At 39.4% G+C, this 27,799-nt stretch overlaps 1 protein-coding gene across 7 annotated transcripts; it reads right to left on the bottom strand.

Moving 5' to 3' along the window:
- Positions 1 to 421: 421 nt before the first annotated feature.
- tcea3 (transcription elongation factor A (SII), 3) lies at positions 422 to 12,694 on the bottom strand. Of its 7 annotated transcripts, XM_084726355.1 has the most exons (22): positions 12,440 to 12,692; positions 11,114 to 11,176; positions 10,104 to 10,209; positions 9,456 to 9,561; positions 6,602 to 7,351; positions 6,405 to 6,518; positions 6,009 to 6,113; positions 5,651 to 5,719; positions 5,252 to 5,320; positions 5,056 to 5,157; positions 4,854 to 4,922; positions 4,401 to 4,460; positions 4,134 to 4,205; positions 3,936 to 4,004; positions 3,781 to 3,843; positions 3,575 to 3,649; positions 2,341 to 2,501; positions 2,114 to 2,170; positions 1,819 to 1,973; positions 1,563 to 1,709; positions 859 to 930; positions 422 to 776 (listed from the first exon to the last, which is right to left on the bottom strand). In XM_084726355.1, the coding sequence occupies exons 1-22, from the start codon at positions 12,506 to 12,508 to the stop codon at positions 768 to 770; spliced, it is 2,562 nt and encodes an 853-aa protein (XP_084582481.1). In that variant the 5' UTR covers positions 12,509 to 12,692; the 3' UTR covers positions 422 to 767. The 7 variants fall into 7 exon arrangements, with proteins under 7 accessions (XP_084582481.1, XP_084582474.1, XP_084582475.1 ...); XM_084726348.1 differs by lacking the exons at positions 422 to 776; positions 859 to 930; positions 1,563 to 1,709 and having other exon boundaries at positions 1,951 to 2,170; positions 4,854 to 4,919; positions 12,440 to 12,694; XM_084726349.1 differs by lacking the exons at positions 422 to 776; positions 859 to 930; positions 1,563 to 1,709; positions 4,401 to 4,460 and having other exon boundaries at positions 1,951 to 2,170; positions 12,440 to 12,694.
- Positions 12,695 to 27,799: the final 15,105 nt, after the last annotated feature.

Genomic DNA, 27,799 nt, shown 5'->3' with positions numbered 1-27,799 from the left:
AACCTTATCCTTTCAAATTAATTGTTATGAGGTGGTGAAAAACTCTCAGCAAATTTTATTATTGCTGTGATGTTTTCTAATTAAATACACAGCTATAATTTAAATTTGTGTTTTTTTGTGTTCCTCATCAGTTTATAGCAATTCATCATGTGTGTTTATATATTTGGGTTCCTGCGAGACACAGAGCTGAAAAAGTGTGTGAACCCCTGATCTAAACAATTCTTAAATCATTAGTGTATGTCCATTAATCTTTTTATCTTCTAGGTCACTCTTTGTTTGTCACAGTTCATCACCAATTTAAACAAAATGTTTTAAAAGGAAAGAATAATGATATGGTGATGAAAACAATGTGGGAAATGACTCTTAATGTAAGACTGACTGACAATTTGTTTTTATTAATTGTGAGTTTAAAAAACTGTCATTCTGAAGATTTATGCAGTTTTATTGGTATCAGTTATATACAAAGTGAACAGCTGTAGTATGACATAGCATATTGGCTGGATAGCGACAGCACCACGACCATCAATCATTGTTCCAACAATCATCAAACCGACGTTCATGCTCAGTCTTCAGTTCATATAAAGCAAACCCTGGTTATTAGCACATGCTTAGAAATCTCAAAATTTCAAGTAAAAATCGTAAGAACACTTTTAGCTGTTTAAATCACTAGCTGCAATAATTTATAAACTCCCTCCCCCCCTCCCATTATAGAAAATATGCAGTTCAAAATGCTCAGAAAAAAATAATGTGGCTTCACCTGGAAGGCATCAGCAGAACTGAAAAAGAGAAAAAAAGTATTTTTTTAATTGTTCAAGAAAAGATATGAGTTATTGAAACAAAGGCTGGGGACTTACTTACCTTCCAGCGGTTACCACACTCATTACACAGAACAAATGTGGTCATTGGCTCATCAGCACTGCGTGTCTGCACCTGAAACACACACACACACACACACACACACAGACACACACACATATATAGAAGGTTTGGTAAGCTGTAAACAGTAAATTACAGTGCAAAGAAGTGCTGACATAATGTGGAGAAGAACTGAATAAAACTGAAACACTATCACTTACTCCTAATTGCTTAATTAAGGAACAAGCGCTGAAAATTACAGACTGGTTACAGTAAGTCTTCCATTCATGTGAAAGATGGTGCTTGAATGTGCACAAAATTTATAAAACACTCATGGTACCATCAAAGCAGATGTAATACCACAGCATTATTCCAGCTTGTTTTCCTTCTGCACTCATTAAAACAAAGAGATAATTGCTCTATCCACTGGCTTCTCATAACTCTAACACTGTGTGTAGGACTCCTCATGACAACTCTGTATTTTAGGAAAACCTCTTCTATTATAGCACACTCGCCCTGTCACCTGTGGACCGCTATAGCTGAACGTCTGTGGGGACCTTGCGTTAACACTTCTTCTTTGCAATTGGCTACTGCGACAACTCTCTCCTTACCTACCTATTTTTACTGGAACTCGTCAATGTGCAGAAGCAAATAGCACTTTTTGCTGAAACCCGTGTCTGTATGTTAATGCTCATAGGTGTGTTTACCTGGTTGTAGGTGCAGTTCTTCTTCTTGCACTTGCCGCACTGCAGCAGGTCGGTGGTGGTGCCGCCAGTTTTGGCCATTTGGTGTTCCCTGATGGCCTCCTGGGTGAGAACGTTCCTCAGCTGCTTCAGCTCATCACTGGCCATTTCCTACACGAAGACAGGAGGTGTGAGAAAAGATGGAGCAGAGGGGACAGTGTGCAGAATTGTAAGTGTGGAGCTCATCAGTGGTTTATTGTGCAGGTGCAGCGTTCTGTACCTCAGCAGACATGGAGGCGATGCGGCTCAATTCGATGCTCCCTGCAAGTACGTTTCTGCGAAGTCCAGGGTTCTTTGGGTCCTTCAAGTTGCTGATGCGGCTGCGGACTCTGTTTTTATATTTCATATCCGTGGCCTTTATCTCCTGGTAGATATGTGCAACCGTGCAGTCAAGGGAGATCTGATCATGGTAATGATGTCATATGAAATACTTTCCATTTGGATCATCACTGAATTGTCTAGAGATATGGTCAAACCAGTCAAAACAACAAATAATTGACTAAATTAAAGGATATGATCTTCAATCTCTGCAGCCATGCTGTCGCAGTTAGTTCCAAAATCTTTGTAGTCATCTGTGAAGACCAGAAAATATTCATGTTAACCTGCACATCACAGGGATACTTGTGTGTGATCTTTATGTAGGATATTGCTGTACGTAGTCTGTGTTCCGTTGTCAGCATATTTAGAAATATTAGCATGTGTAGTGTGTGCTCTCGGTGACAAAGCGTAATTTTAGCCTCACTGTCTGTGCGCAGGGCAGCTGCCAACATCTCAATGCACTTGTCTCTGATAGAGTCTCCGGTAGCGAGGTGAGGGGACAGTGGAACCCCAGCAGAGCTGAAGCTGGGAGACATGGGGCTGGTCGGGGTGGTGGGAGTTTTAGGGGTTTCGGTTTTGCCCTTTCTGGAGAAAAGGACGCAGAGCAGAGAGTATAAGTGTCACATCTGGAGTATTTGGTCTGACCTCAGGAGGGAGACGTGTCCACTACTAGACCTTATTAAGAACATTTTTTAATTATGTTAAATTTAAAAATTCAATTTTACTAAACAGATGTACAAAACATAAGCGTGTGTTGTGTTGTTTGGTGCCGGGCAGGTAGCGTGAAACACCACTTCAGTGCTGCTGAGGATTAACATGACTGCTTCTAGACACAAGGCTGAAGGAAGCCATGAGACTGAACCAAACAGTAAAGTTAGGGGCTGTAGACCCTGAAAAATAAAAGATCCTAAAACACTTAATGGCCAAGCTGAACTGAAACAGCAGAGTCATGTGATAATTCCCTAATTCATTGGGATCAGTCTTCTATTTCACGAGACTGATTATTGAGAAAACAACAACAACAACAAGGTGACGCTATAATTAAGGTCCTTGTAATGAGCTTTAATTAATAGTTAATAGGGCCTTGCAAGATGCTTCTTAACATTATTTCATGTTATATGACTGTATTAGTGTCCGTACTATCATCATAATCATGTTTATTGATCGATTTCACTAAACTAAAAGCAGGAAACTTGTTATCAGTTTACAGACTGCTTAAGAACATCAATAAAAGCCCAAGTTTCTTAAAGTTGTTTATAAAAGCATTACAAACAGGCAACATAAACATGTTTATTGCTAATAAATACACAATAAAATATGCATTCATCTTAATAAAACAACAACAAAAAAAGCTTAGTAGAGGATTTTTAGTGACATAATGGGTAAGTTCCCTATAAAACAATTGTAAGGAGCTCATAAAACTTTTATTGATGTTCTTAAGCAGTCTGTTAACATGTTCCTAATAAGTACTTATAAATGTCTAATAATTTAACAATAAGCTTGATTATGATGCTATTATCAACACTTATATAGCCTTATTCACATAATAATGTTAATAAGCATTTATTTAAGACTTATAAAGGCCTTATTACTGACTAACTCACACTTATTATAATGACCTTTCTATAAATCTGTATTAAAAATTCTGATTGAATTACCTTTCGATGTTGTCAGTAGAAGGCTTCCTCTGTGGAGGTCCAGGTTGAGAGGTCTTAGAGCCGTGAGACTCTCTCCTATAAAACAAAGTCAATATAATCATCTTCATGCTGTTAATTGAAACAAACCTGTGAAACTCTAATAACATATAAACTCTTCTTCCACATGTTCAGCGGTTTAGTGAAATTTCATTGACGGTTTCATTCACCTTTCAGCCGTTAGCTTCTTTGCTGGTGGTGAGCTGCTTTTCTTTGAATCAGTGGATTCTCGCCTACAATCAGAGACACTTTTAGTAAATCTGATATCGTTGGCATTATTCATTTCCGTCCCCTTTCCAAGCATGAGGGAGGTTTTAAGTCCTACCTGTCGGGTTTGGAGTCAGTTGAATGACGTTTCACAGGTTGGCCAGGCTTCGAGTCGCTGGAGTCCTTCCTGGAACAAAAGAGAAAAAGACTTGTGACACTGACACCATGTTTACAGAAAGAAAATACACACGTGGGATTATGTCGAGCATGAAGCAGCATAAATCAAAGTACAGTGTATTTTCCTGCTCCTGCACACCTGTGTTTTTCTTTTTTGACATCCACACTGGGCTTTTTCGGAGGTGGTGATTTAGAGTCAGATGAATCGCTCCTGACAGAAGGAAACATTTGCTTGACTCTCAAACAAATCCACTCACAGAACGGTAAAAGTGTAAAAAGGCAAGCTCCTCATACACTGAAAACCAACAATGAGCTGTCTGACGAAGCTCAAGCTGAACCACACAACCACCACGTGTCACACCCACAGCGACCTTAACAAGCATTTCCACACTCATGACTCGCCAACCTGTCTCTCTTGGCTTCATCGGAGTGTTTTTTGGACACTTTGCTTTCCGATGAGTCTTTCCTGCAGAAAGAAAACAGTCTTTGTAGCAACAAAATATGTTTGCTACTAGACTCCTTTTACAGTGAGTTACTGTGCACCAGCTTGAACTAAAGATGTAAATGTCCAGAGATTTCTTTATAATATATCAGAGCCTGGTTGCATAAATTACCTTAAGGTTTCAAACTTGTGTAGTGTAGTTATTTGGCATTTCCTTTGTAGTCATGTAAAATGAAAAATATTAATCATTGACTGACTCTGCATTGCTCCCATGTGCTGACATTTTATTGTGTCAATATTTTGTGTAAAACAAAGGAAAAACAGATTAAAGTCTGAGGTCACTGATCCTCCAGAGACAACAGCAACAACAGAGATTTTTCTGCGATGAACAAGACAGAATAATTCCCAGATCCAGACCTGTCTTTCTTCACGTGATCTGACATCTTCTTCTGTGAAGGAGGTTTAGAGTCTGATGACTCCTTCCTGCTGTGACAAACAACACAAGGATTCAATGCAGAGGAGAAGAAACGCCAAATGAAATTACGGGTTTATTTTTCCAAAATAACCAACGCGGCAGTGAGTGCATGCAGTCTGCAATGAGAACTCATCTGATCCAGACCTTTCCTTTTTCCCATCCAGCGAGGGACGCTTTGAAGGAGGCGCAGGGTGAAGGTGAAGAGGAAGAGGAGGAAGAGGTGCGTTGGGGTCAGGTGGCTCTTTTCTAAATAAAAGTACACCTTTGAGCTGAGCTGAATCACTTTGTGATGAGAGCAGCTATTAATATGAGGCAATGCAGTGGGCATGCAGAGCCTGACCTTTGTGGAGGAGGATGAAGATGAAGAGGAAGAGGAGCGATTGGAGCATTTGGGTCCGGTGGAAATTTCCTGATGTGAACATCAACATTTGTTTGAGTTTTCCCCTTAAATTTCAAACACTTTTCAAGCACATTCACATTGTCTACATTAGAGTCTTTGATTTGCAAGTCACAAGTCTCAACACATTTCACTCAAGTCCCATGTAAAGCCCAAGGTCAAGACTGAAAAGTACCGAGTCAACACTGATTAGTCCCAAGTAAAGTCTCATGTCGAGTCACACGTAAAGTCCCAGGCCAAGAGGAGTGCTGGGGTCAGTAGGTTCTTTGAGTTGATCTAAATCACTTCACAATGAGAATGGCTATTAATGTGAGGCAATGCAGTGGACATGCAGACCCTAACCTTGGTGGAGGAGGATGAAGATGGAGAGGAAGAGGAGCGATTGGAGCATTTGGGTCCGGTGGAAATTTCCTGATGTGCAAATCAACATTTGTTTGAGTTTTCCCTTAAAATCTCACACTTCTCAGCAGTAAAACTCAGGTTTTGTACAGATTTTTAAGATAAGTCACTTTTAAAGTGCTTTCAAGGTGTCTAAACCAAAATTTGTGACTTGAATCTGGCTCAAGCCCAAGTCGAGCCCTTTTCCACAAAGTTATCTCTGATTCTTGAGCCGGTTATGTTCAAGATCCTTAGAGCCTTGGTGCTATCTAGCAAACCAGCTCAAAAATTGTTTGACAAACATGCACCATGCACGCCTGACCTCTCTTTCTTCACTTCCAGTGACGGTCTCTTGGGCGGAGGAGAGGTGGGACCAGAAGCATGATGAGGACGAGGATGCCGGGAGGAAGAGTCTTTACCGTCCTTCCTGGACAAATGTCACAACAGCACAGGTCAGAGCGCTGTAACTCAGAAGTCCCTGATGGTGTCGCATGCAATTCATGCTAAATCCTTTCAATAAAGACACACCTGACTTGACCCATCATAGCTCATGCATCATGCACAGCAGGTGTCCTATTAAGCAGTGAGTCCAGTTATAAAACTGCAAGAACAAATGTCAGTGCATATGAATGACTCAGATACGGTTATGTCATGCAGCATCAGCAGCAACCTTTCAGTTTGTCACGCTCTTCAGCTCAGGCGGTGTGAGAGTCCTGACCTGTCTTTTTTCAGCTCTAGAGAGGGGCGTTTGATCAGGAGAGGAGGCCGAGCAGGTCGAGGAGGAGAGGGGAACCGACTGGGATACAGAATACTGCTGTCCAACACTCCTCTCCTGAAAAAAATAATTCAAGCTGAACGCTCTGTTGGATGTTTCTGATGGGCAGTTACCAGTTTTTGGAGCCACTTTTCTCTCACCTTTCAAACATCGGTTTGTGAACGTCAGCAGGTTTCTCTCTCTGGGGTTCAAATGGCGGTCTCTCTCGTTGCGGTGTGTATGTCGGCCTGTCATGTCTGTTTTCTTCTTTGTGTTTGTCCTTCCTCATGTCATCGATGTAGCTGTGCCTCTTTGGCTCCTCGGGGTGTTTCTCCTTTCTGACTTCTTCCACATGTCTCTTTCTTGGTTCCTCAAAAGGTCTTTCTCTCCTCGGTTCTGGCTTGTGTTTCTCATTCGGCAGGTCTTGCATGTGCTTCTGTTTCTTGTTATCCATTTCCTCCACAGGTCTTTGTTTTCTGAGCTCTTCTAGATGCTTTTCTTTTCTGATTTTTTGGGGATGTTTCTCATTCTGGGGCTCCTCCAGGTGATTCGGCCTCTTGGTATCTATTTCCTCAGCAGATTTTTGTTTTTTGGGTTCTTCTAGATGTTTTTCTCTTTTGATTTCTTGGGGATGTTTCTCATTTTGGGGCTCCTCCAGGTGCTTCTGTTTCTTGTTATCTATTTCTTCCACTGATCTTTGTTTTCTGAGTTCTTCTAGATTCTTCTCTTTTTTGATTTCTTGGGGGTGTTTCTCATTTTGGGGCTCCTCCAGGTACTTCTCATTGCTGAGGTCATCCACATGTCTCTTTTTGTTTTTGTGTTCATCATCATGTTTTTCTTTTCTGATTTTATCGGAGTGCTTTTTGTCAGGATCTGAGTCCTGTTTCGGTTCGACGTCCAGTTTCCTGTGACTAACACAAACAAAGGAAGTATAATTTTCACCTCTGTTCAAGAGCCAATAAACACTGACCGGTTTCACCTAGGTCAGGTTTGTGGTTGTAAAGCAATTTAGCCTCATTCTGACAGGATTCAGATTGAGTAAAACACCCTGACACTCCATTTGATGAGCTTGCAGAGTTAATCATGAGTTTTGCTTTCACTGTAAGAGAGAGACTTTTTTAAAATGCAAAAACCTCTGCACTCTTAACATAAATTGCACAAGGAGCATTGAGTTCACAGAAAAACAGCTAGTAATCCAGGCTGTAATTATTAATGAGGTGGGGGGTTAAAAGTCAACTAGAGATGCTCCAGTCCACATTTTTTCATTTGTTCCATTTCCAATACCTGAATTTGGATACCTGTCGATACTGATTACAAGTTGCTTTTCTGTGGTTTAAGACTAAAAAACTCTATCTCCAAACTAAGGACATATTGAGTTATCCCAGGGATTCTCAATCTCAAGCTGAATGCCTACCTATGGAAAAAAGACACAATATAACATGACAAAAAAAAAAAAGGAGAAAGCTCTTCTGTGATTGGAGAGATGACCAGAAAGGGTTTCCTGCTACTAAACTATTATTAACTGTAACTAGTCATTAAAATTATGAATTTTAATTTGACATTTTTCATTTATGTGAATCTTCGACCACATTTATACAAATTACTAGCTTTGTAAATTACCCCCTTTTTTATTTCACTGTAATTTAACCATTTGGCCGTACCACTGTCTCTGCAGCCCACAAGATTGCACTCTGAGTTAGCCAACAGTTACCAGCTTACTCAGTTGCCGACTGTCTCGTGTTATGTTAGGGTGCATTCACAGTGCAGCACAAGCTGTGCCTGTGTGTCTAACCGGGAAATAATGCATATTTTAGTATAACTGTTTAGTTACTGAGTTTAAAATTGCATTATTACACATTTATAATATATGAAAACATCATACTATTGAATCTCTGTGGAACGGTGACATTAGTCCGATATCCAGTGAGTGAATTATGTTGGTTTGGGCACCCATTATTATCAATGGAATGAAACAATACCATCTTTACACTAAATATACAGTATGTTATTACTTTGTTTGTGTTAGGTTGTGACTTTGGTGAATCTGAACTAACCCTTTAAAACACAAAAGTCACACAAAACATCAAGGCTGCGGTTGACCAGCAACTCCCATGTTCTGTGAGGAAATATTAGTGATTTCATCGATGGAGTTTGGTCGGTACCTCACACAACCCCACATCAAATAATCCAAACCATCCCATTAAGGTAAATTTCTGATGTCTTAATCTGCTCTCAGTAATATCCAAACAAACACATACACCCCACAGACCATCAATTACACCTGCCTTAGAACATATGAATATATTTGATGCTTCTTTAATGGATTTTAATCTGACTCTAGAAAAAGAAAGATCTTTTCTTCTCTGTTCAAGTATTTTCATAATCCAGCATCCATCACATTGTGTTTATTAATGCACATGCCGTTTTCTTTTTTTCATTCATTCTTATTCTAATCATTGTCCTGTCTGGACACTTGAGAGATCTGGGGCTTAAAATACTGCATACAGCTGTATAAAAAATGTACTTCAAAATTATGATGCAATGCACCTTAAATGACGAAGAGGTGGAAACTAGAAGGATTTAAAAGCTTCCATAACAAATAAACAAACAAATATATTTACACAGTTTTACATCATTCTGAAATAATGATGAATTTACGTCTGGATATGTTGCCACAGGGTCGCCTCCAGGCAGTCTCCTGACACTTTCTTTCATCTTTTCATTGCTTGAGTGCTTTTTGACATAGATTTTGTTGCATCTTGGGTTGAGCTATTTTTCAAGTGTCACAATGCAGAAACATCTGAACATACATACAGTAGGTCTTATGTGGCACATGTGACAAACATCTTACCATTTTACTGAATGTCTGCACTTTCATCATTATTTCATGCAACTTTGGTCACATTCACACTCTAGTTCTGACAGCGGGCAGGTGTTGCAGGTGTGCTGCTATTGACCTTAATTTTATTTCTCTGCTTCCTTAAATATCATGTTGCCTGTGAAGAATGTACTGACCTGCTCTGTGTCTCAGATGGGGAGCTGTCTGGAGACATGGCTGCTTTGCTGGCGACCAAACCGTTCTTCATATCAGATGGTTTCTCAGAATGAGAGTGGCCAGAGTCTGTGAGAGTGTTTGAGTGAATCATATCAGCAAATCAGTTAGATCACTGATGTATTTATTGCACAAACTACTATTTAAAGGGACGATTCACCCCAAAATCAAAACCATATTTTTCTTCTTACTGTACTGCTATGTATCTATCTAGACAGCTTTAGTGGAAGTTGCAGAGTTAGGATATATTGGTTGTAGAGGTTTCTGTCTTCTCTCAAATATAACGGAACTAGATGGCACTCATCTTGTGCACAGCAATGCTTCTTTCAGAAATTGTGACCCATTTCCTAAAGATAATCCACAGACCTCGTTGTGAGCAGTTTTATGTAAAAACTGTTTTCTTTCTACAGAATTAACCCCAACAACTATCTCACCATGCAGAAGGAAGCATATCGATATATTTACAGTCAATATCTCCAAAACTCAGCAACTCACACCAAAACAATCTAGATGGATAAATGGCACTACAGGTAAGAGAAGACATATGCATTTTTGATTCTGGGGTGAAATGTCCTTTTAACTGTCTGTAAATTGTGTATCAAATCAAGTACCCAGAAGTCTTTTCCAGTCTTTAATGAGGACCTTAGCCAAGGCAATTACTTCCTCGTCTGTGCAGTGCTTCCTGATACCGTTGACAGACATGCCGATCCTTGTTTCCTTAAACAAGCAAACACATGTAAGTGTACACTGAGAGCTTTATAATCAGACATTTGCCATGTTGGTGTAAGATCTGTGTTAAATTATTTACTCTTGCATTGTTTCCTATTAGTGAATGGGTTTAAATGGAAAAACTGCACTCTGATATAAACTTCAGATGTACATAAATCTACTTTATTTTGCAGCGTATTGAAATACTTCATTCTGATTAGTCAATTTTTAGGTCTGTTATTTCTGAGTATTAGAGCTCTGAGACAGCATCATCATCATCATCATCATCATTATTATTATTATTATTACATATTATTATGGCAATAATTATGTCATTGTCATTATGGTGACAATGTACTATAAGGCCTTTATGTTATGTAATATTGTCCTTAATGCTTTATATTCTTCAGCAAACATGCGTGCCAATAAAGTGAATGAACTGAAATTGACCCTGGAGGGGCAAAACCAATCAGTCATTTTTAAATAAATAAAATGATTCTCAAATTGATTTTTGCATCAAATTATCATTATTATTATTAATATTATTTTAGTAATAGCCATGTAATATGTTGGATAATGTACAGTGAGAGATTATTTTTGAAAAAATAAGGGTGATTCAAGAACCACCCTGTTGGGGTTTATTTTACAATAATAAACCTGCTCACTGTATATTATCCCATACTTATTATGCAACTTTGTTGAATACTCAATTCTGATTGGTCAATTATGGCATTTTATGATCTGTTACTTCTGCTCAACAGACAATCGCTATGGACACGGTTCTGATCATAGACTCTGGAGGAGCAATCAAATCATATTACTGATTCTCACTGATTGATATCTTAGTAAATAGCCATTAGATAAGCAGAATAATGTACAGTGAGTACAATTTCCCTTACATAATAGAGCCTACCTGGAGAAGTTTGAGTGTCATATTGAAACCTTTCAGTTCCCTCAGCAGGTCGATGGCGCCCTCCTGCACACACAACACGTCAACATAATTTAAACTTTTAACCTGGAAACCTGGAATGTGTTTATTTGGAAATGTGGGTTATTTTTGGTTATAAACACTTTATAAATCGTTAATAGGCTGTTACAACACATTAGATAAAAAGGGCAACAGTGACCTGTTGCTTGCCAATTAGTGAGCCCACTTTTAACTGTTAAATTAGCAGCATTTAATCACCGTCAGCATATTTGAGAAGTCAAATGTTTCATTTGATTAATATATGAATTTACCACTTCATACAGTACCAATTCATACAAGCATCTACCATTCTACACTTTACAATAATTTTGCCAGATATAAATGGTAGTGAGTCATTAGTAAGATTAATTAGTAGTAAGCAGTAACTGGATCTTGCCAGATAGTGAGGCCACATCGATATATGAAAACTGTGTTATAACTTATTTATAACTGCTTACTAATGACTTATACACCTAATGTATGAGCTAATAACAAACCATTTACAATTCATTTAAAAAGGTAGTTCTATTGTAAAGTGTTACCGAAGTCTGTAATGAAAACGAAAGGGGCTGCAAGCAAATAGAAGGATTTAAAGAGAAATCACAATCTGATAAGTACGCAGCAACAGTTTCACTTCTGTATTCTTAGGTTTTTATCAATGTTTTCGAGCAAATGATCATTGATTCCATGAATTCATAGAATATATCATAATGAGCACGTCTTCGACAGTTTGCCTTATTCTAATCACACATCAAAAAGCGTAGTTTTTATAGTTTTTATTGCCTTCTTCAGGATCGTCTGCAGAGCGTGTGCAGACCGCCATGGAACAACGTCCTGTTTGCAGAGCCAGTCACAACACACACACACACACACACACACACACACTCGACCTTGCCCACAGGCCGCGGTGTTTACTTTCTCTTGCATGAGTCACTGATTAATACGAACACCAGCAGGTGATCTGCAAAAGGTTATCAACAAGTGGACAGAGCCTGACCCATAAGTCGCTGCTGGACACTCGGGGACAGAAACGTCTTGCGAGAGCAAAGTGTGCAAAACGGCGCCAAACACCTGTTGACCATTTGTTACAGTACAGTCAGCTTCATGTTACACACATGCACACCCTACAAATACACAGTCAGAAATCAAACATATCGTCAAACCATTTCATTTCAATCAGAGACCTTCGCGGCCCTTTGCACACTCAACACGAGGTGGAGGACAACGCGCCACCTGTGGGTGTCAAAAAAACAGCCTGTCTCTGTCACCCACCGTGTTATTTCTAGACACCATCTTGTCCAGTTTTTTTGCAATCCGGATGAGATCTTCCTCTCGCGTCATCGCTGCATTTACTCGATTAAAAATGGATCAATGATGTCGATTATATTCTTATTAAAAACCGTGAAATGTTAAAGTAAAAACAAGTTTGGTTCCGCTGCAGGTCGGACTTTACGCACGGCAGCGTGCTCCATTCAGCCCAGAGGCGTGTCCTGCTGCGGGACACCAGCTGACCTGCTGCTCCACACATGACAACAACTAAATATAGACGCTCAAGTGGACACATGTGGCAACACAAATGTCCAGTTCTCAAGGCGATTTGATGCCAAGTTATTTCAAAGTATTAAACTCTGTAAATACTTCCTCATTTGTACGTTTCAAGCAGTCACTCAGCGACTCCAACTGAATTTGCGCTGCAGTGCAAGCTGTTGCTGTGCCAAAGTGCAGCCTGACACTGGATCATGTTTATTACCTCACTCACAACTTCAGCACTCGCAAACACAGATTCATACAATATTATTTTAAAAGGAAGTTTAGTCTGAAGTCAGTGCGCAGATGTGGAGTGAACATCAGGCAGGGTTTTCACTTTCGTTTACAAAATGAAGTTAGTTTGGTAGAAATCTGTTCCTGGATTTGATTATACGTGTTTGCCACAAGAGGACGCTGTGATGCAAGACTAGAACTCAACTTCACATGATCAATATGGAGTCAAGGGAGTGCCATAAAAAAGAATACATCTGCAAAAGACTAACAAAAAAATTAATTTATATCATTATTATTATTATTATTATAGTTATTCTGAGGTTTACATTTATTTCTGTTAATATAACATAAAATTAATAAATATATACAGAAATAGATAAACAAATACATGTGAAAAGAAAAGAAAATGCTTAAAATTAATCTTTTATGTTTTGTTATTTGTCTTTATTATTTATTTATGTATTTATTCTTCATTTAGTCTTCTTTATATTTATATTTATATTTAGTCTTCTTTTTTCTTTACAGATTTATTCTGTTTTATTGCAATCCTAAGACTCCATAGCTCATATCTTTTCATAAGATTTAACTTTAGATTTCCTTCTGCACTGAAAACAGTAATATTGTACTGACCATCACATTTGTTTCTATTTGCTATGTACAGCAAATCTTTACCCTCCTGTTTCAGTAACATTACATAACACTGAGCATGTTCAGGAGTATTTTCCCTTCTTCTGTCTGAGGAACCTGTTTGCAGAGACATTTATTGTGAAAGTATGTATGTTGAGATTGTCAGGGTTGTTTTCCAAGAAATGCAGACACCCAGTGATTGAAGTGATACTAAACTAACCTAATAAGGAGCTGGAATGATATTCTTTAAAATGACTTGAGCCTGTAATTGCACAAGTCTGTGCTGCTCACAGCCGTTCTTTGGGTCTTGCGGTATATACAGTGAGTTAGCTGAGGTCAGTTAGACAAACATTCAGGGAATGAAATTACTCGTGATTACTCGAGCAAGTGTTTTCTACAAGGTCCTTGGTATACCCTTGTAAAAATGTGTTTATATATCATCTCTGACAACTTCTTGGAAGCAATCACTTACAGACTGTTTTCACAGAAAATATCTTCCAGGAGGGAAACACACTCCCAGAACTGCAAGGCATGAAAGCTTTTACTCCCACAGTCCACCGGGAACGAAGCCCCGCTCCAGTTCAGATCTGCGAGACGTCCCTGGTGCTGCTGGATCTCTCGATGGTTGTGGGAACCGAAGACAAGACAGATGCAAGTTGCAACACTTTGTGTTTGAAGTTAGATCACATGTCAGTGGGGAAGACTTGAGGTTTAAATTGGTTTGGATTTCTCTGTCTAGAAATGTACTCATACCCAACATTTTATATGGACACAGTTTATGTAGACAGCGATGCTCTAGAACATAATTGTATATCATTACAGACAGTATTGGCTGGAAAACCTAAACGTCTGCCCTAAAGGTAAAGTGAACAACAGTCTGTTCACAGCACAATATGTAAGTTCTGCTGCTAGGAGTCTCTCTCACATGAAAACAATAACAAAAGACATAGTTTGATGACATTATGAAGTAGCATGGGATAATGGGAGTTGTTGTCGTCATGCTATGGCTGATGTACAGTGAGTGCAGTAAATGTCGCTCAGCCATCATGATGTCAAACCTTGCTTTTTATAACTTCAAATAACTAATTACAACCAAACTTATAAGAGAAATTAACTCCTGAACAGACATCAGTGTGATAAGAACTACCTAAAATGACGGAGAAACGTAACAGATGTATGTTTTGTTTTTGTTTTTTAATTATCTGATAAAATGGAGAGGGTTGGTTTTATGATCTATACTGCAGCCAGCCACCAGGGGGCAATCAAGATTTTTTTAAGCTTCACTTTTGGGGAGCTGTCATGTTGTCCACTCTATGTCAGTGGTTTTAACATTGTTTGAAACATTTGGGATGACATAAGTACAGAACTCAACAAAATATGTAACATAGATTAGCATATTTAGACATTTGAATAGGGAAATCTCACATTTTATGCTTTAAAACCTTCAAAGAGGATCTATGCCCCATTAATCTCAGAGCAAACTGTGACACTGTTGTTTGTGATGTAGGGATTTGAAGATAACTGTGTTAATGATGACCGGTGAAAGTACAGTCTAAAAGCTTGTCTTGAGCAAAGAGTATTATCTCTTTACACTGCTCTTACACAACAGGCTGAGCGTATAACCTGGTACGGCCTTCGCCTGAAGACAGCACTGTGTCTGGTGGGTAGAGACAGCAAAAGCCAACTCAAGAAGTGGGACAGCTCACCTCGAGGTCATAGAGGAAGCAGGACAAGGGGAAGAACCAGTGATCAAGATCAACCTGCAACATCCTTTGACTCTGTGTACTAAACCTTCAGCTCAGGTGAAAAATAGCTGCTCCCCCCCTGCCATTCTCTGACCCCTTTCCAAGACGCTCAGACTAAATAAACTGTATGATGTCTTCACTCTTAAGAAAAGAAGTGTGTACACCTTGTACCACCAGCCTGGTTCCCAAACCTCAAAATTAGCCTCATGCACAAAATATTAATAGTTATTACTGTTTCCCTCCACCAATACCAGTCACAAAGTGGTGGCAGGCTGAAGCACAATTTTCAGATTATTTTTTTACTTCACTCAGATAGAGTTATTTAGCAGATAATAATTTTATGAATAAAGCATCTGATCATCTAGAATATTTGATAGAGATTAAATTACACCACAGTAGGTAAACATAGCACCACCCTTAAAAAAATATTTTGTTGTTGTTGTTGTTTTTGTTTTGTTTAATCACTTAAGAGCAGCAGAAAAAACTGCAATCACAGTGTAGTGCGTACTTTGTCACATACTGAATCTCATAGTGAGTGAGATTCAGTATGTGACAAAGTACTTGTGGTATTTATAGACACAAAACAAAAAGTTCTCCTCATTATGCCTCACCTTGGTTTGGTCCACTGCCTACCTATGGCCTTTTTATTGCCAAAACATTTAATGTCTGAATTAAGCGACTAGTGATAAATCCAGTGAAGCATGAAGGCCACTGCGGGAAAAGTGATTAATATACACAAATATATTATTTTGTAATTTATTCCCTTATCTCAGTCAGCACTCCTACAGCAGCCGTAGCACAGCATCTCTCCGTCTCCCCTCGCACATCAGGCAGAGGACTGATACTCTCGTTTGCTCTGAAAACTTTGCAATAACAGACACCAGAAGTAAAGGCAGAGAACACAGATGGAGAAATAGTAATAATAGAATAGTCATCTCCTGCTCTAGGACGTTTATTGTCCCGACTAACTATAGCGTGAAATATCCACCCTTGTGTTCTCCTACATGCTTGGAAGGGGAGAGTGAAATGACATGTTTTCAATCTGCAAGTTCACCACTAGATGCCACTAAAGCCTACACACTTGTGAATTCAGGACTTTTTTGTAACAGAGCATTTTTGCATTGTGGTCGCTACTTCAGCTGAACTAAAGGATCTGAATACTTCCTCCACTGCAAAGAAGAAAACCATTCAAGTAATGCAAAGAGATTCCTTGAGACAGCGTGTTGAGATGTGGGTTTTGTAGAAAAAAACAAGCCCTTGATGTTTTGTGCAGTTGGTGAGTCTCCCCTCACTCTGATTCCTGGTGGCTCTCAGGCTCTACATGATTACATAACTGCATCAGTGTGCATTCACGTACTCTGCACTGAAGTACCCGGAGCCTCTGCCGCCTGCTGGGTTTCAGAGTCTATCATTAGCTTCTTGCATCTGACCACATCAAGTCCTGTCTTGTCTTTGCTTGCTTCCCGAGCAGACTGAAGAAAGTGGTCCTGCAACCCTGTTACTGTACTGTACCATCCCACATGCTTTAACAGACAAAGAGTTAACACAGATCCAACTGGGAACATCCACCAGTCTCCTCTCTTCTCCGTGCACCTCGCCCTGTGCTGGTGTCTCTGCCAGTCACAGACCAGAGACGCCAGGCCTCGGCAATTATGGCAATTTTTGGATGACATCAGACCAGAAAATGAATGATTTCATTTAGCTGTCAATTTTTTTTTTGGATCTGGTGTAGGATGCAGAACCTGTAATAGAGCATGTCAAAACAGAGTGGGAGAATGGTTTAGACATTCACATCTGCAGTTGGCTGGAAGGTAATCCCAGCCTGGTGGGGTTGGTTCGTCTGCTAATAATGACCACTGTTCGGCACTGGCACTCGCAAAAAAGTTGGCTAAATCTGCCGGAGAGGTTGGACCACCCAAAGACTTTAAGAACATCCTTGTATCTTCAGCTGTCTCTTAAGTCTCTATTTACTGCCACACACACACACACACACACACACACACACACCAAATCTGCCATATCCAAAACAGTTTTGGTGGTGCCACTATTTTAGGCTCCCTTTGACCAAAATAACTGGTGGTGCCACCATGAGACACAATCCAACCAAAATAACTAAGTGACTAACCAAACTAAAGCTGAATTATGCACTGAGCAAGAGATGTTTAACTCCTGACTACAAAAAGTACCTTTAGTGTATGTCAGATTCTGTAGAAATGAGAAATAGAAAATGAGTCACTCTATAGCTGCACAGGAAATACCCCATGGATTTCTTTAAAGGCAGATAAAAAAAATCTGGAAAGGGATATGTAAAATATGTACTATAACTTATCCACAACCATCAATTACACACTGGCGCACACTGGACAGACACTGAGTCATTTGTGTAGTGTGTCTGCAAAAAGATCCTGTGGTTCTTCCCAAGGCTGCGATTTGATCTCTGAGCTCTCTTCGTTTGTGCTTGAGCTTCGGCTTTATGCTGACAAACAAGTGCATAACCCCTTTGGCTCGAGATTGAAAGGAGGAGAAAAAAAAATCCTTCAAAATAAAGAACCAGATCAGTCTGTCGTGAAAGAAAGAGTGGCTCGAAAGAATGCTGCAATTTGTGCAACTGCTGGGTGTTTTTCTCTTCATTCAAATCCTGCAGAGGTGGCAAAAGTAGCTACACACATTCTGCATCCACGTTAAGTACAGATACTTGTGGGGAAAAAAAGGCAAAAAAAAAAGAAAAAGTCAAATTAAAGTAGCCCTCTGAAGTACAGGTGGACTCGGGTAGGGGAGGAAGGGGGCACGGGGGGAATTGACCCTCCTGGTGTTCCAGTGTTTGAAAAATATTGCTACAATATTGCCCTCTTAGATGCCCCTATGCTGGATAAAGCATGGTAAAGTTCTCTCTGGGGTGCCCTTCCAGTGGCACATGATGAACCATGATGAAGTGCCATATAGGCCCTACATGCAAGAAAATTATTTGGTCTCTCAGTGTTTAAATACTTCACTGTGTGTTTTTATTACAGATGTGTAGTAGTTGTAGTAGTAGTACTTTACTGTAAGTCACATAATACAAAATGTTTAATCTAAACTAGAAAATGGAGCTGTTTCACCATAGATGCATTGTAATGGACCATGGATTCCTTAGCTGATAGAGAGACAGAGCAGGGATCTCCTACCACATATACTGCATTGAGTGTTTTCAAATCTTCTCCCAATTGCACCCATAGCTGCTAAGACAGGAGCAGATGTAGCATGGCTTGTGTTAGCTGTGTTAGCCTCACCCCCTGTACTTTCACTGGTGGTGTCTGTGGAGGAGGGTGTGTCTGAGTCTCTTGTTCATGAAGTTACAAAACAATCCTTTGTAGCTCACAGAGTGTCTGTACACTTGGGATGGTAATACAGCTGATTGGCCAGTATGTTTCAATAATACAAAGCAATAGCAGATATATATAGGTGCAGCACAGTGATACTGTAGGTTAGCTGGCTCACATGATTGCACAAGGATTCATGAGTAGTCTTTTGTCAGTGTGTGTAAATTAAATGTTTTTTGATTGCTTTTTACAAATAAGTCCATTTATCTTCGAAAGTAACTTATTAAATTTTAAATTTTGAAAAAAAAAAATATACTGTATATATCAAACAATAATGCAATGCAATGAGTAGAAAGTACAGATATTTGTGTTTAACTCTAGGATGTAAAAGTAGAAAGTTGTAAGAAAATTAAATACAGACATTTGAAAAGTCGATTTGAGTACAGTAACAAAGTATTTGTACTTAGTTACTCCCACCTCTGAAAAGCTGTAAACAGGATTCAAGAATTGCACTCATTGAGATATAAAGGAGCTGTGTACAAACATCACATCGTGCTTATCCTTCAGATCAAGCTGTGCTCATTGACGAAGCTGCATCAACAGGCCAAATTGTGTTAGTGTGTAAATCCCCTCTTACTCTCATTTCCTTTCAACTGCCCGATAATCCAATTAGAGTGCCATAGTTCAAAAGCCGCCACAACTACCTTTCCTCTGCGTATTAGTAGCTTTTGCAAGGGATTCTGCACAGGTAAGATATTTATGTACAGGAACTGCAGCGATTTGACAGAAGCAGGAATTGGACTCAATGCTAAATGATCCACTTGGCTGTGGACACTGTGCAAAAAAAAGCATCTAAATACACAGTTGCCACACATTTGTAAGTTTAAATTAAATTAAGACTACTGCTACGTTGGAAACGTTTGTCCCCAAATACCAGAGATCTCTGAAATATCAGTCACTAAATATGTTTTTTGTCATTTCAAGACAACAACGCACAGAAACGGTGCATAAACCCAAATGTAAACCAGCCTTCAGTGTAACAAGAGCAAAACTGAGCCATGTGATTAGACAAAAAACAGAGATTCCCCAGCAATGACCTGAGTTAATGAGTCACTGCCATCAGGACATAACACTTCCTCTGACCTTTCACGTTAGATTGAGAGACAGTTAACAGGCCTGTGAGAGGTCATCATATTGTCTCATTTCCAGTTTATCAGCTCTTTACAAGGTTTCATGTCCTGTATGACAGTGCATTTGGCTTTAGAACTCACCAGATATTGTCAACTGATGAACATAGGGAGAACTCCACCAGTTTGATTCATTGAGATCAGTTTACGCCTCATGAGGCCTAACACTCAGCCAGTGATAACAGCTGTGTAATGTCTTCTGTTGCTGTGAAGGCATTTTGTCAGGTCTGAGTAAATACACCGCGTGACGTCATTAGGAGTTGTCTCATCATACTACAATGGAACCAGCTCAAAGGTTACAGCGAGTACACAGAGGTAATGTGTTCATATATTTCATAGCAGGCTGCCAGACTTAAAAATACATCATATGTTTTTTCCTGGCATAGTCATTTCTGATATATATTTCTGATATTTTGATATAGAGAGGGAGCAATCTTATTTCCAAGTTAATGCAGTGCACTTTCTGGAAACAGCAAGAGCTGTACATCAATGCATTTTCCAGAACTCTAACTTAGTTTCAAGTTGGTTATGTATCCTATGAGACGCAGCTCTGGATCTAATGGGACTGCTGGTGTATCCACAGTATTAGTCAGTGTGTCACATAAATCACACCAAAATGTTGTAACTTTAGTACACTGCTGTAACATTGTGCCCTCAGCGATGGCACACCTGAAACAAAAATCAGAGATTTTGGGTTCATATTGGTGTAATTTTTGAGGAGTAAGGTAAAGCTGATGAAGAAAATTGCTTCTGCCTGAACAGACAGTAGGTACTCAAAATGCCCACCTCAGATTCTCCCTTCATCGATAATCGCTAATAACCGTACAAATGTTTAACAAAAAGCCTGCAATGTAATTTAGGGATATGCACTATGAAAGATATGGGTCTTTACCTGCCAAAGAGTATCTGTCAAAAGGACAAGTAGCATTATATGAATTGTAGGATTGAGTGTTTTTGGACCTTGAGCCCTGGGGGACTAAAAATGTGTGTATCTTGACCTCTGTTGCATGAGTTTTGGTCGATCACTAATGGTGCTCTTATGAATAAAAAACCTAAAGTATGAAAAAAGTTAAACATAAATGTGTTTGATTTTCAGTTTTTCAAGAGATGAATGATCATTTATAGCAAGCTTTGTAAATCTGTCCTCAGATGTAGCTTCAGGCTGTAGCTGTATTATGTAGGCCTGCAACATGCTGAAGACTAGACAGCTTATGTGTAGCCCAAGGCACTGATTTTTTTTCACTGAGGTCTGTCTGACTGACATACTGCTTTGTGCTCCAGTTGTTAGCACCTCTGACTGATGATTACATTATTGACTGAAAGGTTGTAGAGCAATGGTGCACTAATATGCATGTGGTTTCCTTGAGTGGTAGCCAGTCGTTTTTATTGTATATCTGATCACCTGTGGCCATATTACAGAAACTTCCTATCTTAAGTTTTAAGTTAAGGAATTTGGTTTTATGGAAGGAAATCCTAACTGACTTTAGAAATCCCTTTTTTTGTCTTTCCTCACCCCATCTTATCTGAGGTTAGGGAGCCCTAGACACTAAATCATTGATTATGAAATTATTATTATAAATTATATATTATTATAAATTATTATGTCTGTTACCTAGCCAGCAACACTACTTATCTCATGTCGCCAAACTGAACTTTGTAACTGTTGGTTTTTCCCATTGAAACATACTGAAAGCTAGAGCATTTCCAAAATAAAGGTTGGACTAACGGTTAAATTAAAAGGCAGAAAAGATAAACTAATTGGGAAAAGCAGATAAAGTCATGGAAAGTAAGCAAAACAGCAGTGGTTAAAAAGGAAGGTGAACCACCTCTGGTATGAGACTTTAACTGAACTCATGTGTACAACCCGAGTCGGCACATGGCCAGCCAACACATCACAACTGGGGTAAACAGCCAAAGCAGAGAAGCCAGGCCAAGGCTGCATTCACCTGCACTAAAGGGAGTCTTTCCCACCACAATCAGCAAACATTATAGTTAGCTACAGTTAGCAAACACTACAGGTAGCTACTGTTAGCGAATGCTACCATTAACTACTGTAAGTAAACACTACAGTTAGACACTTTTAGCATACACAACAGTTGGCCACTGTTAGTGGGCACTACAGTTAGCTACTGTCAGCAAACATTACTATTAGCAACTATCACTACAGTTAGTTGCTGTTAGCAAATGCTACCACTGCTAGCTAGTTAGTAAGTTAGCTACTACTACAGGTGGAAAAGTGAAGTAAGGGCAGTGTACCAATTATCTTGTCATAAGTTATGATGCTTGCTTTACACTTTTCCGAACACTGACTTTAGAACCGTTCATCTGTAATGGCGTTTTTCCTAAGTTGGGTCCTAACCCTGATTATCATGGTTCTAAAAGAGGACGTTTCTGTAATAGCCTACTTTCACTGTTGCACGTGCCATTATTTGAACATATGTTAGTACATATAATAACATATATGTATGCTGTAATGTGATTGTTTTTTTTGTTCCTGATTGACTGAAAGGTTGTAGAGCAATGGTGAATCAAAAATTCGGCAGGAGCAAAGTGCCTTGTTTGAACCTGTGTCTTTATAGCTCAAAAAAGAAACATCACATTATATTGCCCCCACTTTGTCTATTTACTGTACATATCTTCCCTCAACTGGATCCATGTGGGAGGAACTGAAAACAATGAAATCAGGCACAAAACAAAAACAAACATTTAAAAAGAAAGAAAATCAGCTTATGGAAAAAAAAAAAAAAAGAAAAAAAACATGAGGGGCTATCCAAACATCTTTCTGCAGTGTTTGTTTCGAGTTTGTGGTGGATTTATTACTACCACATGAGACTGCAACAGCCCAAAGGAAATGGGGAAGTCTGTCCAAGAGCTCCAAGTGAAAAAAAGCCTCCTGATGGCCATGGAGGTCACTGCACGGTCGACACAAGCAGACTTGTTAATGCGTGGGTGATGTCATGACCAAGTGGTCTCGTGTGGTGATGAGAGGATATAGCCTATACTAATGCCTGTCCGTGCATGTGTTAGAGAGAGTAAATGCTGTGGGTGTTTTGGTGTCTTTTGGGGGAGGTGAGAAAAGGATGATGTGTGTATTTGTTTCTGGTTTAGTTCACTGACAGCACACAGACACTCTCTGTCTATGCGGGGCGCAGGAAGTTAAAAAGTCTCAGAGCTGAGGAGGCGTCTCTGCTGAGGACGTAATGCCTTAATTCAGCTGCTTGAGCAGATCACATGACAACAATGTATGCCTTTACATTTTCCATAAAATGTTTTTCTATGTATTTGACAGTTTAGTTGTATCGTGCTTTATGCAGCCTTGAAGAGAGAATATTCAACTTGAGTTATAAAAGAACAGACATCCAGGACGTCTGTCTGCCCTCATTAAGGAGATAGACAAACAGAAGGAAAACAAAAAGATTATGAAGATGTGGACAAGTGACGTCATCCAATAGGATCATTAGTGTATCTGTGCCTGGAGATCTGTGGAAATCAGGTTATTGTGTAACTTAACTTGGGTGAATCCCAAAGGTTACAGTTGGCCACCACAGCACACTTCAGCAGGGCTGTATCGCTCCCCTGTAGCTGTTTGGAGTTAGCAGGTTTTTCAGTCTTTAGTGTGAATGTAAAAGACAAATAAATCCGATTTTGTTGTTGCTTTTGTTGTTGTTGTTTAGTCACACTGAGAAGATGTTGCATATTTCAACAAGTCAAGCTCTTGCTGAGAAATTTTAAAAATAACAAAAATAAGTTTGTAATAACTGTTAAAGACTAAATTTAAATAATAGTCGTATAATAGTTGAAGGGATAGTTCACTCCAAAATCAAAAATACATATTGTCTTCTAGCTTGTAGTGCTATTTATCCATCTAGATAGTTTCGGTGTGAGTTGCTGAGTTTTGGAGATATCAGCCATAGAGATGTCTGTCTTCTCTCAAATATAATGGAACTAAATGCCACTCAGCTTGTGTCACTTAAAGTGAAGCCAAAAAAGAAAAATAATACCCTCAAACAGCAAACTTTCTTTGCAGGAATCATGACCCGGCTACTCAAGAGAAACCACAGGCCTTGTTTACCACTTCTTTCGATGGTCAAAAGAAAATATAAAAGGTGGGTCTTTGGGATTTAAAAGCAGCAATAAATTGGGAAGGGGAGAAAATGAGGGGTAAACAGTTCCACAGTCTGGGTGCAGTGATGGAAAACTCTTGGTCACCTTTGGATTTTGACTGGGAACGGAGAATGGTGAAATATATCTGATCCGAAAATCTGAGGGGTCTGGATGCAGAGCATGGACTGAGATCAGAGCTCTACACGGGGCCAAGTCATGCAGAGCTTCTCACAACCAATGAAGGGCAGCCAGTGCTGGGTAGATATGGTTTTCTCTTGGGTCAAGTGTAGTCTTACAAGTTCGTCTCTAAATGCTTTGCTCAGTAGAACAGACTTTGTTGCTAAACTGGGTGGAAACAATAAAAGTTTAAAAAAGACTGCACTGCAGAACCAGGCCAAAGTCTTTTCTTCTTTATATTCAGGTGGTCACATGTAGAATTGGTGTTCCCACCACTGATGACAATGGAGGGGTTGTAAATTTTGCACTTAGAAAATCCCCAGACGATTGGAAGGCAGCAGATCGCCATTATCTGTTATGAAAAAATCAGCCTCTTGCAAGTATATTTTTATATTCTTATCTTAAATTTCTCTTCCTTTTCTTTGTACAAAGGGCTCGTATGAACACGCCACATCAGATTCAACAAACGCTCATAACTTCAGAAAACAGTATAAATTATCCACCTGTTTGTATTTGAGTGCATGTGCATGAGACTTGTAAATTAGCATAATTAATGACCCAATAATACCATATGTGGCTGTGGTTCCTGCTCCATGTGTGAGGAAGTATTCATTTGTGAAAACAGCATCAGAGAGAAAAACAAAGAACTTTACGAGTGTGGAGTTTGAAGTTCTGCTGTCAGAGTTCCATGAAGGAAAACATGTCATTTTAACAGCGTCAGCAATGGAATTAAAAGACCTGATAAAGCAAAGAAACGGGAAGAAGGAATGCTGTACTGCTGTCCGAAAAATGAAGAAGAAATGTCTCGATATGATAACGACTTCAGAGAAAAAAACATGTCTTGCCACTGCCACAGTGAGGGGTGATCGATAACTGGAGCGGGAGGAGGGGGGAGAAGTTTTCATCACGGAGAAAGAGGACAGAATAAATGAGGATGTTCAACTTGACAGAGACTTCATAAACCTGCATGTGCAGATATACCTGACAGCAGGTCGTAAAAGATCACTGAATGAATGATGATAAGCTTTATATGTAAATGTACAATTATAATTTCAATGTAATACCCCTACATCATCAGCAGGAAAAACAGTTATGTCAAGTCAAGACTTTGCTAAGAGATAAGGCTTTTTAAATTTATACTGGTTTTCTGTGTAAGTCATTCTTAAGTAAGAAGTAATAAAGGAGTAATAAAAACTGGTAAGACAGTCTCCAGATATCCAAAAGAGATAAAAGTTTCCATTTCATGTATTTATCGGCCTAATGTGGAAAAAGCTCCTATTAGGACTCCTACCTTTGAGCTGGAGAAAATGTTTGGCCTTCCAGCATTTGACATCCTCAACACAACAGTCTGAAGTTCAAGTATATCTCTGTGTTGTCAGTGTAACAACAGTAAGTGATGTTGTATTCTCTAAAAAATGCAAATAAAATCGGGCCAAAGACTGAGCCTTGAGGAACACCACAGGAGACACTAGCAATTTAGATGTGTTGAAGGGCAACTGACAGAAAAAAAAATCAACAACTTTACACTCATTCTGTAATTTTCTCATTAAAATCAAGTCAACCATTAGAGAAAAGACTGCAGGAGAAAAACCAGAGTTCAGTATAGTCTTGGCTGGAACACATTGAGGCCTCATGTGTTCTCTATCCTACTGTAAGATGTCCAAATATGACAATTTTATCCTCTGGAAAAGTAGAGGCTTGTACCCGCTGTAGGTTGACACAAGTGAATCAAGACAGTTGTTCCAAATCCACACATCCTGGTCCTACGCTTCCAGCCGGTCAGGATAAAACCAGTGACTGGAAAACTCACTGGCCAAGACATACATCACATTGACCAAAGACAACACAGCACGCTGAAGTACCAAAATATATAATCGCTCTATTAATGAGAAATACCGTCTCAGCTGGATATTTGAAATAAAATAGTAAACGATAAGTTACTGGGGCTATCACGTGAAGGAAAAAGGCTTGTTTTATTATTATTCCTGGGGTCATCCTGCCTAGGCCACGTATTTTAACAATAAACTTTAAACCTCTTGGTAGACAGACAAAATGATTTCATGAGAAAAGGAACTGCTCAGTTTTATATCTCACCATAAAAACTGACTGACAGTACAAGAATTAAAATTATCAACAAAACAGCTGGAACACACCATTGTAATTATGCACTCATAATTCACTCCCTCTGACTGTTTAACAGGCATGGCTTAATATTTGGATATGCATCGGAGTAATTAATTGGAAAATCCATTGTCTTCATGCTGGGGACCAGAAAAGATTTTATCTTGAGAATTATTGTAGTATGCCATCAGAAATGTGTTTCCCAAGGTTAAACGTTTGGTTTGGTTCTATTATCTTATTATTTATTTTTAAATTTCATTCAAGTGAATTGTGTGTTTTATGAAATGCACCTGGAATCAATTCTTCACTTGACGTTCACTGCCAATTATGGGATTTATGGCCTGTAGTGAACATAGATGCATTTTATATTTTAAGATATGCTGCTGAACTCCCATACAAAAGACAGTCTGTCAGCAGTGTATGCAATAAAGTTTCAAAATCTGTTAGCGCTGAAGGCCATGCAACTCTAAATTTCATAACAGCACGCTGGCATTTTGTTTACACCTTAAATCTGAAATACAAGAAAAAATACTAATAATCGTGGAGGTTTGCTTTTTGAGGGTTCCCTGATGGCTGATGTTGATACATGCTGCAGAGGCACATGGTTTGGAACAAAAATCATATGTTTCAGAAGTGAAATGTATACTGGCAAAACAAATCACTGATTTATGTGTTTTGATGAGGCCTCATTTTCCATCTGATCTGAGTTTCAGACAGAGGGAGCAATGCAGCTTGACAGTAATGTTGGTTTTGAGTGGGGAAATTACCATTCTCAAAAGTTCTCCAGTGACCTTGGAGCGACATCAAGACATGGAGCATTTAATGATTTAGCTCAGATTAATATCAACACAAAGCCATGGAGTTATTATAACCAGACTGAGCTGATGTGCTCAGCGGACTGGTAGCCAATAACCCCAGTCATTCACAGCAGGAGTCAGATTGTGGGGGGCTGAGCAGCCAGCCGACAGTGGTGGCGGCAGCAGCGGGGTTGAAGAGCGGCTCTGAGACATGTGGAAAACTTGAAATGTGGAACAATGATTTTTACTGGGCCCTGAGTAAACAAACCCACATCAGATTGGACCCAGGTCCTCGCACATGAGTCACCATCACCCGTCTCTATGAAACCCCACATGGGGATCTTCAGCAATCCTCTCTGCTCCAGTGTTGATGAAGAGCACAACCAAGCCCTTCTCTCAACTTCACACTTCCTGTCCTGTTCCAGGAATGCAGGAAGGGGGACATCAGTGAAAGGGGCCTCGGTGATGGGCTCCACATGACGTCCAGCTGATGAGAAAGGATCCAGAGGAGGACTTCACATGGCAACCATAACTTGAGCCCACTTCTGAAACTCAGCTCAGATAACTGTTTAAAGATACTATATCCTGGAAGGAAAATCCTGCGTTAGTCTTGACAAAAACAGTGTCACCACAAGGTCCATTTAGTTTGCCTGATAACAGACTGAAATGTAAACTTGTTACTCACCATTTCCATATTATTCAGGTGATATATTTCAGAGTATCAGTCAGCTCAGCAGAGTAGTTGCATTCAAAGGCCTGGGTCCCAGACATCCATTTAGGGGCTGTTCCAGAGCTTTTTGTGTTATGATGATAT

This window comes from Lutjanus erythropterus, chromosome 9 (assembly GCF_056507025.1).
Source record: "Lutjanus erythropterus isolate fLutEry1 chromosome 9, fLutEry1.hap2, whole genome shotgun sequence".
Classification (NCBI taxonomy): Eukaryota; Metazoa; Chordata; class Actinopteri; order Lutjaniformes; family Lutjanidae; genus Lutjanus; species Lutjanus erythropterus.
The sequence above is the reverse complement of the archived record's forward strand: the minus strand, read 5'-3'. Positions and strand labels throughout refer to the sequence as shown.